The sequence below is a fragment of the Alexandromys fortis genome, unplaced genomic scaffold (genome assembly GCF_014885135.2).
Source record: "Alexandromys fortis isolate MF-2015 unplaced genomic scaffold, M_Fortis_MF-2015_v1.1 scaffold_39, whole genome shotgun sequence".
NCBI classification, from domain to species: Eukaryota; Metazoa; Chordata; class Mammalia; order Rodentia; family Cricetidae; genus Alexandromys; species Alexandromys fortis.
The window spans coordinates 13,055,145-13,070,676 of record NW_026067918.1 but is presented as its reverse complement, the minus strand read 5'-3'; the positions used below and the strand labels follow the sequence as shown (position 1 = coordinate 13,070,676).

Below are 15,532 nucleotides of genomic sequence, written 5' to 3'. Positions count from 1 at the left end.
TTTTTTTTTTTTTTTCCCGAGACAGGGTTTCTCTGTGGTTTTGGAGCCTGTCCTGGAACTAGCTCTTGTAGACCAGGCTGGTCTTGAACTCACAGAGATCCGCCTGCCTCTGCCTCCCGAGTGCTGGGATTAAAGGCGTGCACCACCACCGCCTGGCTCCTTAACATTTTTATTTAATGTGACTTAAGACATTTTATTTTCCGTGTTGGAGATGGAATATCACCTTATTTGTTTGGGAAGCACTCTATTTTTAGTTAGTGTCATGTTAAGCAGCAGTGGTTATGGTCAGGTTTCTCACTTTCCTTTTCCTTCATTTCCCTTCCCCTTTCCATTTCTTCTCCTCCCCACACCATTCTTCTTTTCTTCTCTACCCTTTTCCCATCCTCTTTTGAGACAGGTCCTCTCTGTGTAGCTCTGTCAGCCAGACTGGCCTTGAACTTGCTTTGAGTCTTCTTGATGCCTCCTGTAGTTTTCTTCTGATACATATCAGAATAAATAATAGATATTGCAATGGAAACATCTGTATTTGTAGGGAAGCACTAACCAAAGTGTGATATAAGTTTTAAATATCAAAAATATTGGGAAGTAGCAACAGAAAATAACCTTTGTGTCCCTGTGCTTTTTTTACCCTGTGCACTCTGCAGATGTCGCCATGGCCCCTTGGGGAAGTGTGTGCATTGTGTCCCACTGGAGGTAAGTCAGTGTGGTTGGCTGCTGAAAGAGCTGGCTCAGCACTTTCTAGTTCCTAAACTTGGGTGTCGTGGCTCTTAAAAGAATTTTTCTATTTATCGTCTTTAGGCCTTGTATTCCCAGCAATACAGTGGCACAGAGAATCTGAGACTTATTTATGGGAGTGACCTTCTAGGGGATTGAGTGGCCGAGGCGTTGTGTGCTGATGAAGAGCGTGTGCGGTTGTCCTGGACAATTAATCTCTGACACATGGCTGGGCTCTCGCTTCCTGCTTGTTATGGCTCTGATTGACTGTCTGAGTCCTCCCCCCCCCCCCCTCTCTGTGTGAGGATTGACTCAGTGCTGTGCTACTAAGTTGTATCCTCAGGCCTTTTGTGACTTACAAAATTTTCTTAGAGCTGTAGTTTTTAATAGGAGTGCATTTTATCTTGAAAATGTAAATAACTCGTACAGAGAAGAGCTTGATTCTGACCATGAACCAGTGAATACCCAGCTTTGCCTCCCTCTCTGTCTGATCCCCTGCACAGTAAGATTGAAGTCTCATGTACCTTGGCAGACCCATGACCACTCATTTCCTGTATATTGTTGATAGCCATTTGATGAGGACTATCTGAACCACTTGGAGCCTCCTGTGAAGCACATGTCCTTCCATGCCTACATCCGGAAGCTGACTGGAGGGGCTGACAAGTAAGTACTCTATCCTGGCCCTGGCATCCAGACTCTCATGCATGTCTGATGGTTCTGTGTATAGTCTCTGGGAGTGGGGATGCAGAAGAGAAGGAAGGCAGTGCACAGAGCAGTTATCTTGATTATTGTCTGTCCACAATGTGCAGGAAAGCAGACAGACTCACAGCTGATGGTAGGTGTGGAGTTGCCTGGTGAACCTCCCTGTCTCACCACCTCTGTGCCACCCCGTGAGGATCTCAGTTCACCAACCTTAGCCCTGCCTGCTCTTTCCCCAGGGCTCTCCTGTTAGTTAAGTTCACTTTTACAGCTGGGATGGGCTGAAGCCACAACTCTATACGGGTTGCATTCTGGTACCACAGGGCTCCAGTTAGCATACTTGGTCCAGTGGGTGGTGTAAGCAGCCTCCTCTTTGCCCAAATTCTGGTGGCCAGAAAGGTGAACTAAGACTGGTGTTTGTTTGATTTTCTTTAGGCTTTGCTATGAGTCTTAAACTTGAGATCCCCTTGCCTCGGCCTCCTGAGTGCTGGGATTGCAGATGTATACTGTCTCTCCAGGCCGCATTTGGTTTCTTTTTAACCTGTGTGGAATATTTGTCTGTGTAGCTCCTTTTGTGTGCACCTGACCAGAGAGTAACAGACCTGCTGGTAGCTTTGTATTTCCTGTCACTGATAAGAAGAGATGGCACTGGGTCCAAGTCAAGGTGCTGACATCCAAAATTACTTTTTAATTTTATTTATTTTTGTTTTTTTGAGCTAGAGTTTCTCTGTAGCCCTGGCTGTCTTAGAACTTAACTCTGTAGACCTGGATGTCTCCAAACTCAGAAATCCTCCTGCCTCTTGAGTGCTGGGATGACTGTTTAAAATGTTAAACTGGGAATGGAGTGGAGCTGGAGAGATGGCTCAGCAGTTAGAGCACTGGCTGCTCTTCCAGGGGACCTGGGTTCAATTTCCAGCTCCCACAGGGCAGCTCACAGCTCTCTGAAACTCTAGTTCCAGGGGACCCAACACCAATGGACATAAAATAAAAATAAATAAATTAAAAAACAAAGCAAAAAACCCAACCTTCAAAAAACAAAAAAGGTTAGACTAGGAGCAAATCATCACCAAAGATGCACGCTTGACTGTCAGTGTGGAGCTGTGGGTTCTCTTGGGTCTTTGCACGCTTGACTATCAGTGTGGAGCTGTGGGTTCTCTGGTCTTTGCACACTTGACTGTCAGTGTGGAGCTGTGGGTTCTCTGGTCTTTGCACACTTGACTGTCAGTGTGGAGCTGTGGGTTCTCTGGTCTTTGCACACTTGACTGTCAGAGGGGAGCTGTGGGTTCTCTGGTCTTTGCACACTTGAGTGTCAGAGGGGAGCTGTGGGTTCTCTGGTCTTTGCACACTTGAGTGTCAGAGGGAAGCTGTGGGTTCTCTGGTCTTTGAAGCAGGCAGATTTACTGTAGGAGGTGCCCGCTCATTCTTTGTCAGTCTGGGTCAAGGAAGGACTCGTGTGGGGACACGGCTGCTGTGCAAAGCCTAGGAGCAGAGGTTTAACCTTTTGTGTTCAGATGCTGGCTCATCCTGGGCTTGTGAGAAAGCATTTAGTACCAGGAGAGGTAACCACCCCCCCACCCCCCTTCTTTCTTTTGTTTTTTTGAGACAGGGTTTCTTTGTAGCTTTGGAGCCTGTCCTGGAACTAGCTCTTGTAGACCAGGCTGGTCTCGAACTCACAGAGATCCTCCTGCCTCTGCCTCCTGAGTGCTGGGATTAAAGCCGTGCACCACCACTGCCTGGGTGCAATTTTTATTTATAAAACAGATGTCACATTTTACAATTTAAATATGTATAATTTTTTTGGGTCCGTTATTTCTTAATAAAGCTGGGGGAGAAAATGGAGGTTGGTGAGATATGACAAGGTAAAGGAACTTAGTGCCAAGCCTGGCCTAGGTTCTAAATTCAATCCCTGACCAGGCCCCACATGGTGGAAGGAGAGAACTAACAGATGCAAGTGACCTCTGACCTCCACATGAATGCACGCACACACTAAATATATACAATGTAATAAACAACTTGTGTAAAGCAACAAAGTGAAATTAATGGAGCATTCTGTGATTGAGAAAACCAACATCACTTAGCAGAAATCCCCTAGTCCGTGGTAGGTAGGTCCACTACTTCCTCACTGATGGGCTGCAGAAGGCAGATGGCAGTGATTCAGCAGTGTTCTCACTGTCCGGTGGTGGAAGCTGTCTCACAGAACCTTCTAGTCTGTTGTCATGTGTAACTCGGTCTCTTGTCTTCTCCTCAGGGGGAAGTTTGTTGCCCTGGAGAACATCAGCTGCAAAATTAAGTCAGGTTGTGAGGGACACCTCCCATGGCCCAATGGTATCTGCACCAAATGCCAGCCTAGTGCCATCACGCTGAACAGACAGGTGAGGCTGCCCCAAGTGTTGGTGACAAGTGGACACTTCCTTCGTGGTGTTCCGTCCCTCTGTCCATTTATATTTTTAATTATATGTTTTTTGTTCTGTTGTGGGTTTTTTTTTTTTTTTTTTGCTTGTTTGTTTTTGAGACAGGGTTTCTCTGCTGGAACTCAGAGATCTACCTGCCTCTTCCTCCCGAGTGCTGGGATTAAAGGTGTGTGCCACCACACCTGGCATTAGTTGCATGTGCCTTGTGTGTCTATGTAAGGTGTGTGCCGGTACCTGAATGGGGCGGAAGAGGATATTAGATCTCCTGGAATTAAAGTTACAGGGAGTCTTAAGTCTCCTGATGTGGTTGCTAGGAACTGAACTTGGATTCCCTGGGCAGCAAGTGCTCTTAACTGCTGAGTCATCTCTCTAGCTCCTCTGGTGTATTTAGATCTGCCTTTCTGTGGCAGCCATAAATGAAAGATAAGTTTCTAGTGCTTGCAGGTGTGGGGTTTAGAGTTTGATTCCATTTGGTTAGCTTGTGCAGAGAAGGGATTTTTCTTTAAAAGGCATTTAAAAATATTATTTTTATTTTATATATATTTGCCTGCATGTATGTATGTATTGTGTGTGCATGTGGCCAGAAGAGGAACTGGAGTTATGGGTAGTTACAAGTAACTGAGGGCTGTGAAGAGAACTCTGGTCCTCTGATGGAGAAGCCGGTGCTCTGAAGCACTGAGCCATCTCTTCAAGCTCTTTCTCATTTTAAATTTTAGTTATTTTGTTGTTTATTTTGGGAGGTGGGAACAGGGGAAGGAGGATTTTATCAACCAATAGCCTGAGCAGATCTCTGAAGCTGTACTGCCACCTCCCATGTAACACGTTTTTTAAAGGCAAAGTCACAACCGCTGAGAGTCTGAAAATCTCTTTGAGCTACATTTCAAGCCTGTTTACCTTGTTGAAAGAACTAAATTAGGCTGAGTCAAAGCTGAAATGAAAACAAACGGGTCTTGGACTAGCACACACATGATATCTCACATCTGTAACTACAGTCCCAGACCTCCAAGGACACCATGCATGCAGGTGGCACACAGACATGCATGTAAGCAAAACACCCAAATACATAAAAAACAAAACAATCTTTTTATTTATTTGTTTATTTATTATGTATACAATATTCTATCTGTGTGTGTGCCTGAAGGCCAGAAGAGGGCACCAGACCTCAGTACAGATGGTTGTGAGCCATCATGTGGTTGCTGGGAATTGAACGCAGGACCTTTGGAAGAGTGGGCAATGCTCTTAACCTCTGAGCCATCTCTCCAGTCCACAAAACTAAATCTTAAAAAAAAAAAATAATATTTTCACTAGTTTTTTTTTTCTTGAAAAAAAATCACATTGTTTCTGGTAGAATGTTTCACTTAAGCCCGCGTTTGTTAATTCTGCAGAAATACAGACATGTGGACAACATCATGTTTGAGAACCACACTGTGGCTGACCGCTTCCTTGACTTCTGGAGAAAGACAGGCAATCAGCATTTCGGGTATTTATATGGACGGTACACAGAGCACAAGGACATTCCCCTTGGCATCAGGGCTGAAGTGGCTGCGATTTATGAGCCGCCTCAGGTACATGGGTGCAGGACCGGCTGTGCGTGACGGGGCAGGTTGTTCCCAAGGTGCTGAAGTGCCCTTCCAGATAGCCTCTTTCCTTGTTTTTGCTATCTCTTGCTGTACACTCTTGGGCATGCACACATTATACATACATACACATGAAATTATTGAAGAATAAGATCACAGCCTTGCTAGGTGGTGACACACACCTTTAATCCCAGCATTCGGGAGGCAGAGTACAGAGTGAGTCCAAGGACAGACTCCAAAGCTACAGAGAAACCCTGTCTTGAAGAACAAAATGAAACAAACAAACAAAAAGACCACAGCCTTATTTCACATAGCTCGTTAGGTAGACGTGCCTTGCAGTCCCAAGTCCCAGGTCCGTTCCCACACTTTATAATCTGTGTGTGGTGGCACATGCCTGTGACCCTGACATTAGAGATGAAGGCAGGAGGATCAGAACTGTAAGCTCATCCTAAGCTGCACAGCAAGTTGGAGGCCAGCCCAGGAGTCACGAGACTTTGCATCAAAAACCAAAAATCCTGGCTGTTGTCCTGGAACTCACTCTTGTAGACCAGGCTGGCCTCAAACTCACAGAGATCTGCCTGCCTCTCCCTCCTGAGTTCTGGGGCTAAGGGTGTGTGCCACCACCGCCTGGCTGCCCCTTTGCTTTCTAGGTCCCTGTAACATAGCCATAAGCTTCTGGTTTAGAGTGATACTCCTGCCCTGGGCTTGGTAAGCTCTGTTCCTTTCAGGAAATGACATTTGTTACCACTTAAAAATTTTCTTCCTCTAATTCTTGTTTTTGTTTCCAAACAGGGCTTCTCTGTGTAGCTCTGGCTGTCCTGGAATTTACTCTGTAGACCAGGATGGCCTGGAACTCAAATTCTTCTGCCTCTGCCTCCTGAGTGCTGAGATTAAAGGTGTGGGCCACCAGCACCTGATTTCCTCTAAGTTTCTTAGGTTTATTTTGTGTATACACAGTGGAGGTCAGAAGACAACTTTGGGAGTTAGTTTTCTCTCCCCGCCAGGCCATCAGACTTGGCAGCTCTCGGCTTGTTGAGCCATCTGTCTAGGTGACACATGCTCCAGCCACGGCCAGAGCCCATCAGATGCTCTAGCCGAGTAGCTGAGTATCCCAATTTGGGGTGTATGTTTATTTTCTTAGTTCTGTAGCCAAGACACTGAGTCAGAGGGACAGTGCACCAAAGCGGTTCTGGGATGTCTGCCACGTTGCTGTGGCAGTCTGCCTTCCAGCCAGGCTGTGTAGAGCAGAATTACCTGTCCACGGGAGTTCTGAAAGCAGCTCCATTCTCCTAGTGAAGGTTTCCTGTAGGCACATAGCAGACCAACCTTCCTTGGGGCCCATTTATGTTTGTAGCTGCAGATCTTCAGCAGCGGGGGAGCTGGCGGGTGGAGCTGGACGTTGTAGAGGCCCTGCCCATCAATTCTGTCTTCTGTTTTCTAACTGCGCTGCCTCATAGATTGGTACACAGAACAGCCTGGAGCTTCTAGAAGACCCGAAAGCTGAGGTGGTTGATGAGATTGCTGCCAAACTTGGCCTGAGGAAGGTATGAGGCCTCTGCCAGCCAGGTGACCTTGGGGATCCACAGGTGGAATGGCTTAGTCTGGTGTGGGACCAAACCCCCAGCTGACAACGTAGGCTAAACCCTTTGGACCCTCGTTTGTGTTCATTAGTGCAAATTGCTTTGATGGTTCTGGCGTAGAGTGAGGTGAGCATTCTCTGGCACACACAAAGGTGAGCGTTATGGCGCGTGTGTGTCAGTCCTGACTCCTCTCCCCCCAGCTCTGCTGGCTGAGGGCCTGCTGCCTAGAGCAAGACTCTTAACTATGAGCCCACGTAAAAGGTAGTCACCGTACCTGAGGACAGTTACCACATTGTACACTGTAGGTGTACTCACTGCTCATGTGGCTTGCTTCACTTTCTGTCCTAGGTTCCTGGTACCCTTCCTGCATCAGCATTGATCTCCTGTGTCTGATGTAGGTCCCCAAAGTTTTCATGGTCCTGCGTCAGTTGGTAGATAGGAGGAAAGAGTCCTTCCAGTCCGTGATTTGATGAGGTCCTAGGGATAAGGTTGTGCTTTTTGTTTTTAAGATGCATTCTTGTTTTGTAGCTTGCACTGATCTCAAACTTAAATCCTCCCTCCTGCCTCAGATTCCCACTGTGAAGATTACAGATTATGCTACCATCCCTGGCTTGTTAGTATTTACAGATTCACCTTGTGGAAGTCCAGTTCAGTATTAGTAGTCATGCAAGTTTTGCCCTTTACTTGGACAGGGAGGAATGAGCTATGTGTATTGGTTCATCTTACCTCTCTCTGAGAGGGCAGGAAACCTAGGCACGTGACTGAGGGAGTCACAGCAGAGTTCTCCCTGCTGAGTCAGCACCTCATTGTCAGGTCGTGGTGTGGTGCGAATTCTGGAGAGAAACTGGGCCACACTTCTGTTTCATAACAACATAATATAAAGTCTGAAGGTACTTAAGTTACTATCAAAATCCAAGTCCCTCGGCTCGCTCTTGCCTTAGCCTGTTTTGGACTGTGCTCATTAAATGGATCCTCAGGACTTGCTTTCTCTGGCACCATCCTTTTTGGTTTGTGCTCATCTGAGCACTGTTAAAACAGCAGTGATCCATAGGGTACCAGTCTGCTGGAGAGGGTGGTGGCCATCTGTCGGTTTTCCCAAGGATGCAGCTTTGCTTGTCCTCTGGCTCTCAGCTCTCAGTGCCTTCTGACTCTGGAGGCCAAGGGCGGCCTAGATGATAGAGCATGCAGACCGTGTTGCAGTGGGGCATTGAGGCTGCACAGTACCTGGGTTCTAGGATTGGCCCCAGTGATGCAGCTTTAGGCCTTGTGCCCTCACCCCTCTGTTGTGGCATTCCTTTCATCCTAGGTGACTCTCTCCACAGAGTCTGTTTCTTCCTCGTTCAGGACCTACCCCAGGACACCTTGCTGCTTGCTTCTTGTCTGTCTTCCTTTTCGGAGCTTAAACTCCTTGGTGCATCCTGTTGGTCTCAGTCTCAGTCACAAGATGTTCTGACTTCTAACAAAGTGTGGGCTTGAGTGGTCCTGAGCAGAGCCTGTTTGCAATGGATGAATGTTTGTCATGACCGCACCAGAGGAAGGTGCCAGTTTCTTCCTGGCAGCAGAGTCAAGGAACTGTGCTCTCAGCTTTACCTGGCTCAGGAGCCAGAAGGGTTGTCTGAAGGGCACTGCTTTTATGTTCCCTGGACAGAAGCCGTCTGTTGTATGGAGATACTCAAAAGATGCTTTCCTTTTCCATTAAGGTTGGATGGATATTCACGGACCTTGTCTCAGAAGATACCCGAAAGGGTACAGTCCGATACAGTCGGAATAAGGTGAGACGGAGACAGGAATGTTGCTTGGCCCGAGACCTCATTAAGGTAGAGCTGACTTGGATCTCTCTGTCTCTGCACAGCTTGCCAGTAACTTTGAAGACACTCTTCCTAGTTGAGGCTCAGCCTGTTGATTCTGCTCCACAGAGCAGATCCCACTCACCTGCCCTTGCAGCTTTGTGGGAGTGGGTTACCCCAGGCTTTTTAATATGAATCCCCAATGGCTGGGAATCACAGCTGTTTGTCTCAGTGTTTTGCCTCAAGTATTTTTGAGGTGCTGTAGCGTAGCTCTTTATTTTTTTTAAGACAAGGATCTCAGTATGTAGCATTGGCTAGCCTGCAACTCACTGTATAGACTAAGCTGGCCTCAAACTCAAGAGGTCCACGACCTCCCTTTGCTTCCCAAGCGCTGGCATTAGAAGCGCTCTTTCTTATTTTTTTTTTTTTGATTTAATTTTAACTTGATTGATTTATTGTGCCTGTGTGCACACGTGTGCCATGGCACACATGTGGAAGTCAGGGGACAGCTTGTAGTTGTTTCTCTCCTTTCACCGTGGGGGCCTTGGGATCGAACTCAGGTCAGTCAGTCTTGTTAGCAAGCATCTTTATCTTTACCTGCTTTTATCTTGCTGGCCCAGCTCTTAATATTTTCTACAGAAGAAATGGAAGCTTGTTTTGACACATGCTGTGAATTTGATATGCCGCCTCTCTTGGCTTAGGACACCTATTTCCTGAGTTCAGAAGAATGCATCACTGCAGGAGACTTTCAAAACAAGCACCCCAACATTTGCCGGCTCTCTCCTGATGGGCATTTTGGATCCAAGTTTGTTACTGCAGTGGCCACAGGTATAAATGGGACAGAGTAATGCCATAGATACTACTGCCCATTAATGTTTGTTCTTCTTTGCAGCAGCTTTTCATCCTTAACTTGGTTATAATCAGCTTCTTAGTGAACCTTTGGGGGCATAGATTCCTCCTTTTGTTTTACAATAAAAATTCTGAGTTAGCATCATCCATGAGACTGGGGCCAAGTCAGAACTTCTCCATGGCTATCTTCAGGTCTAATGTTCTCATCACAAGTCTAGGGTAACTCTTGCTTTTGGATGTGTGCCCCTTTTCAGCAGCTAGAAGTGACTGTGCCAGAGGAGAGACTTCTGCTGTCCTAACTCACTGCACTTGCTATTGTGAATGGGGCTGCCATTATAACAATTTCCACAAGTGTTAAATAATACATGTCTTACACATTATAACTATATAGTAGGTTGTAATCTATATAAACATGTACCAGACCTTTGATTATATCCCTACAGAAAAGTCAGGCATAGGGCCATAGAATTGAAAGGTGTAGGGATTTGGAAATTGAGAACCAAATTGTAAGCATGTGATCCACTTAGCTAGATTTTAAAGTAAGCACAGATTCTGACTGTGAAGGTCTCATCTCCCCAAGGAACCAGCAGTCCTCTTGTCTAGGTGACCTACTTTCTGGTTCTTACAGTGTCCTTCCCAGTTCACACAGCCTGCATTCAGGGGCCTCGTTCAGGCTTCTGTTTCTTAGAATGCCCCTACCAGTTCACACTGCCTGAGCACAGGGACCTAGATCGGGTCTCTGCTGCCTTTAGATTACTGGTTGAAGAGACTGTCACCTTGCCAGGATTTTTAAGCCTTATTAAATGCTAGCAAGTTTGTCTTTCCTATGGTCTGTGTAGATTTTTTGTTTTTGAGTGAACTCCTGAGTGAGATACGGTGGCGGCTTTGCTCTGTTATGTTGATATAGAGGCATGTTAATTACCACACATATGGGCTGGTGACATAGTTTTCTAAATTGTTGCTATAGTTGAGTGCTGAAGGGAGTGAGTGGAGGTGTTGGCTAGGATTAAGAACACCAGAAAGTCCTTTCTTGTGGGTTGGTAAGGCAGAGGGCGCTGAATGGTCTGGATACACACAAGGCTGAGCAAGAGATCCGCCGTAGCTCCATCCTGATCGCCAGGGGGATGGATGGCCTCCTGAGATGCTTCATGCTTTATTTGCTCAAGCTGAGCTGTGTGCCCCTCAGTAGGTATTGCAGTTGTGTGCGTATGTTTTCTTAGTGGTTTGTAAAGCAACATAGGGGTTGCCTACATGAACATGTAGGGGCGGAGACATGGATCAGTCCTTACTGTTTGTGAAACCTCAGTATCTGGCAGGATGCCTAGCAATTTCAACATCCCACAGAAGCACTGCCCCGCATTGAGACAGCCAGAAACACCTTCAGAGACTCCAGCACTGCCACCGTCACTGAGAATGGCTGTTCTGGGCGCCTGTGGGCTTCCATAGTAATTCATCTTCTTAGATTACTGTCTCTATGGAGAATTGGTCCCATGGGCCAAAGGAACTGGCACATTTTTAGATTTTTAAGTAGCTTACATCTTGGAGACTGGTTACTTTCAGTTACTGAGTCACATTGCTTGTTGAGAGTTTGGGAATCAGATCACCCATGATGTCCTCTGAAGGGACCTGGAGCTGTGCCAGTGATGACGTAATGACTGGCCTTGTCTTAGAAGGTCTGTGCTCAGCCTGCTCCTCCAGATGGGGCTTTGACTGAAGAAGAGCTGCTCAGGGCTGCAGACCTCGTCCAGGGCCTGAGCCATCACGGCTTCCTAACTCAAAGGCAAGTGTACTCTTTCCCAGAGTTAGAGTCTTTGGCCAACGACAAGTGGGGACCCTGGAGAGGTACTGAGAAATACCTGCTGCAGTCCCATCTCCTCGTTGGAGAGGATGCTGGGAGCTACATCCTGGGAGTTAGTTGTCAAGGACCGGCCTCAACAAAAACACTTACTACTAGGGTAGGGGCATGGGAATTTTAGGACTATAGCAAATATGAAGACGCCTAAAAATAGTAAGACAGAAAACATAGAAAGTATTGGGAGGGCATTCAGTGACTGAAATCATGAAATTCGCTCACATTTATTTTTCCACAGCTTTTATACCCAACATGAAGGGTGTGGAGGGGGGGAGTAACAAAAGACTTTATTAACATGATACAAAGGGTGGCTCACACAGTCAATCACATTATCACTCTGAGACATGTAGTCATAGCATTCTGTAGTCTAGGTAGCAGAGATGCTCTAGATCATGTATCCTGTAGACCGCCCCTCCCCAGGTGACCTCACAGTTAGAAAAGAAAAGAAAAGGAGCAGAAGTATGTTTGCATATCCTGACCACCTGTCAGGATGGCATGGACCTATCTTAATGTTAAAAAAACCAAGCAGTCACATCCTGAGTTGGGACGGGCAACTATGCCTGTCAGTCTCCAAATTCTCTGACTCTCAGACAAGGTGGAAATGGGCCTGCATTTCTTGGCCTCCACAGTTAGTGCCTCTTGTGCTGGGCTGGTCTTCTGCAAGCTGAGCTCAGGTACCTTCTGGGTACCAAGGCATACTTTGCCCATGGTTTTTCCTGACTCCCTGTGATTTTCCACAGCTTTTCTGGCTTGGCTGTGTATAGTGGTTTTGCTCAAATGATGCCACATTACATGTGAGGTTTTCATCGTTGGCTGTCGTGTGTGTTTCTTCTCCACTTGAGAAAGGAGTGTGTGTGTGGTTCAGGTTACCAATATCACTCCCCCACCCCTCCCCCTTTTTTCTGATGCTAGAGATTGAACTCAGGGCCTCATACTTTCTGGATCTACTGAGCTATATCCTGAGCTCTCTTTGGAGGGTAGGGTGGGGAAGGCGAGGATCTCATGTGGTCCAGGCTAGCCTTAAACTAGCTGGAATTAGAAACACGCATCGCCAGGCCTGGTTTCTGGTGTATTTTATACATACTACTTTCCATTCTCTCCACACAAGACTTCTTTCCCTCGTGACCTGTCACATTTGAATGACTGATCTGAAAACCAGCCCCAGTTTGCAGTACCTGAGCAAGTAGTTGGACCTATATGACTTCTCTTGCGTTCCCCCATCCTCGGTTCTCTGCATTCGAAGCTTTTGTCTGCTATGAGACATGCTACACGGCTGGGCCTGGCTGTGCTGATGCTGTGGAATGGGCTCGTTAGGACCGAAGAGCAAGTGCCAGGCTCTGATCAGCACTTTGAGCTACAGTTGGCCTTCTGCATGTAATGATGGATCGCTCAGGGGCCTCCTTGCCTTCAGTTCCACTCTTTTCGATTGTTTCTCAGATGTGGTACAGATGCATTTGAAACCCAGAGGGTCTGGCTCTCGTCTCTGATTTGTAACTGTTTTCAAGCTGAACCAGAGGTAGAGTTTTAACATCTCCGTCGCTCAGAAAGAACAATGGACACTGGCGTTACCTGGTGTGTAGCCCTGATTCGTGGAGGACACCTACCCAGGCCACGCTTGTTCTGCCCTCACCTCCCAGTGTCAGGCTCTCTCTGAAATAGCCATTTATACTCTCTTTGTCCTTAATATTTTCGTAAAACCATATTCACATTTTTTATAAATTACAATGTAACAGATATATAAATTTGTTAATTTGTATTTTCTGTGTGTACCTTTTGTGTTTGTGGACAGACGAGTCATAGCTTGTGTGCTGTGGAATGCATGCCGAGGTGGGAGACCCCTTGCAGGAGCCATTTCTCCTGTGTTGTGGGTTTAAAGATCAAATTCGAGCAGATGATAGGCGCCCTTACTCTCTGTCTCTCCAGCACCCCCCAGTGTTAAGTCTTTGTGGCTGGTGCTCGGGAAGAGGGATGTATACAGAGCAGTATTTGTGTCATGAGTGTGCGGGACTGTAGAGACTGTAGGTGCCCAGCATTATCCCGTATCATAGTAGGAGATCCTGGGCACTGACTTGTAAGACCATGCAGAGTTCTGTAATCTGATTGCTGCATATATGATCTGTGTGCTAGGATCAGTTTTCTCTTTTTATTATTTAGAGAGAATGTAGGGGTGGGGTTGGAGTATATCTGCATATAGGAGTGGAAGTCCCTTCTCTTTTCCTCCGTGGGTTGTAGGTCTCAAACTCAGGCCAGTCTTCAGGCTTTTGTGGCTGAGGTGTTTTTGTTTGTTTGTTTTGTTGTCTTGGAGTCTAAGCTGACCTTGAACTTGCTGTGTAGCAGTGGATGACCCTGAACTTCTGATCCTCCAGCCTCTACCTCCCCAGTGCTAGGATTCACCATTATGCCTGATTTATCCCAGAGATTGAACATAGGGCTTCCTGTATGTAAGACAAGAAATGTGCAACCCAGCCCCATACAGGTTCTGTTTTGTTACCTCCACACCTCTACTTCCAGCCTCCTTGCCTCCAAATCTCACTCAGGCGCTAAAGCTGGTGCGATGCGGGACAATGTCTGTCTTTATACTCTGATGTTCCAAACTGAAAGTCTGTGTGCTGTAAGGGCAGGAAACACCCCACAGCTCTGGACTCTGAAAACATGCTGTGGAGGAGTGAGCCTCGTGCCCCAGACATCCTTCAGACCACCCCGCAGAGTCTTGACAGCTGGAGGATAGGTGTCATGAAATGCTTCTGATTACCCTTGGTAGATTCTCTTAGAAGGTTTTTCTCTTACAGGTGGTCCGGACAACCAGGTTCACTTTGAAGGGTACCAGGTGTCCAACCAGTGCATGGCACTGGTCCGAGACGAGTGTCTGCTGCCTTGTAAGGACGCCCCTGAGCTCGGCTACGCCAAGGAGTCCAGCAGCGAGCAGTATGTTCCTGATGTGTTTTATAAGGTAATATCTACAGGCTAATGTGAATCTGTCTGGGACTCGTGTGATCTTGTTATACTTTGGAGTGACACCTGTGTCAGCGTTGTGTCTGGAGCCTGGCTCATGGGTCAAAGCGTCTGTCATTTCTGGAGCTTATTGTTGCTCACGCATTGCATGGCGTGGTCAGAAAAGGAATCATATGTTTGGTTTGGTCATGTTACACCAAATCTTACTGTTGCAGCCCACTTCTGCTTTGTAAAGATGAGAGGCATTTGACCATTGTTGGAATTCTGGCTGCTACAGCCACTCAGTCTTGTGCTGTGGAGTTTCCAGATGGAAGGACAAATGACAGTAGGAAGGAAACACCAAGTCCGAGGCTAACACACGTCCAGCAGACACTGACTAAGGCGCCCTCTTAATGCAGGCAGCTGGAGGTCCAACCAAAGTCCTGTATCTGTGCAGAGCCGTATCTTCCTTGAGTGAGGCGTCCAAGTACCCACAGCAGTAACAGACACCAGCTGGGGAAGTCGATGAACTTGAGTCTTCCCTTCCCACTGCAGGCACCCTGGTACCGTGGGATGGACATCAGGAAGCTCAGGAAGTGGCTGACTTCTCACCCCTAGGGGTTTTACTCTTGGGCTGTGTGTTGTTTTCCTCTCCCTGTCACAGAGTGGGGGGGGGCACCAAACACCCTCAGACAAGAGAGCCTTAAAAATACTTTGAGACAACATGCTCGGATCTGAAATGGGGTGAGGGCAACCTCACTTACAAGGCCAGCTTTCCAGTGAGCTCAGCTTTCACAGGACACTTTCCCAGCATAGTGCACCTCATGGCTGACAAGATACGGTTGTTTCTGTTATCCTTGTCTGGAGTAGCTTGGCTGACTTTCTCTTAGGGTTGGTTTTACTCGTGGTTCCTGTGGTTCCTATGTCCAGTCGTAATGTTGCTGTGCTCTCTGGGACAACTCTCAACCTTTCCTGCTCACAGGGATGGATGGCTTCTCACTGTCACGGCCCCTGCCTTGTTTGTTTGTTTTAGATCTCTGTATTTTATTTTGTTGGGGGGGGGGCAGGGTCTCACGGTATAACTTGTCAGTATGTAGACCTGACAGGCCTCAAACCTATGTAGATGTGGTTA

At 47.0% G+C, this 15,532-nt stretch overlaps 1 protein-coding gene across 3 annotated transcripts in view; it reads left to right on the top strand.

Annotated features, from left to right (window-relative positions):
• The window catches only part of Nploc4 (NPL4 homolog, ubiquitin recognition factor), a 55,989-nt gene that overhangs the window by 23,595 nt on the left and 16,862 nt on the right, over positions 1-15,532 (top strand). Inside the window, exons 5-12 of one of the 3 annotated variants that reach the window (XM_050140512.1) lie at positions 645-693; positions 1,283-1,377; positions 3,662-3,785; positions 5,210-5,389; positions 6,859-6,945; positions 8,682-8,753; positions 9,470-9,596; positions 14,259-14,419. In XM_050140512.1, coding sequence (XP_049996469.1) covers positions 645-693; positions 1,283-1,377; positions 3,662-3,785; positions 5,210-5,389; positions 6,859-6,945; positions 8,682-8,753; positions 9,470-9,596; positions 14,259-14,419 — 895 coding nt within the window. The remainder of the gene's footprint in view (positions 1-644; positions 694-1,282; positions 1,378-3,661; positions 3,786-5,209; positions 5,390-6,858; positions 6,946-8,681; positions 8,754-9,469; positions 9,597-14,258; positions 14,420-15,532) is intronic. The other 2 variants (XM_050140511.1, XM_050140510.1) reach the window with 2 other exon arrangements.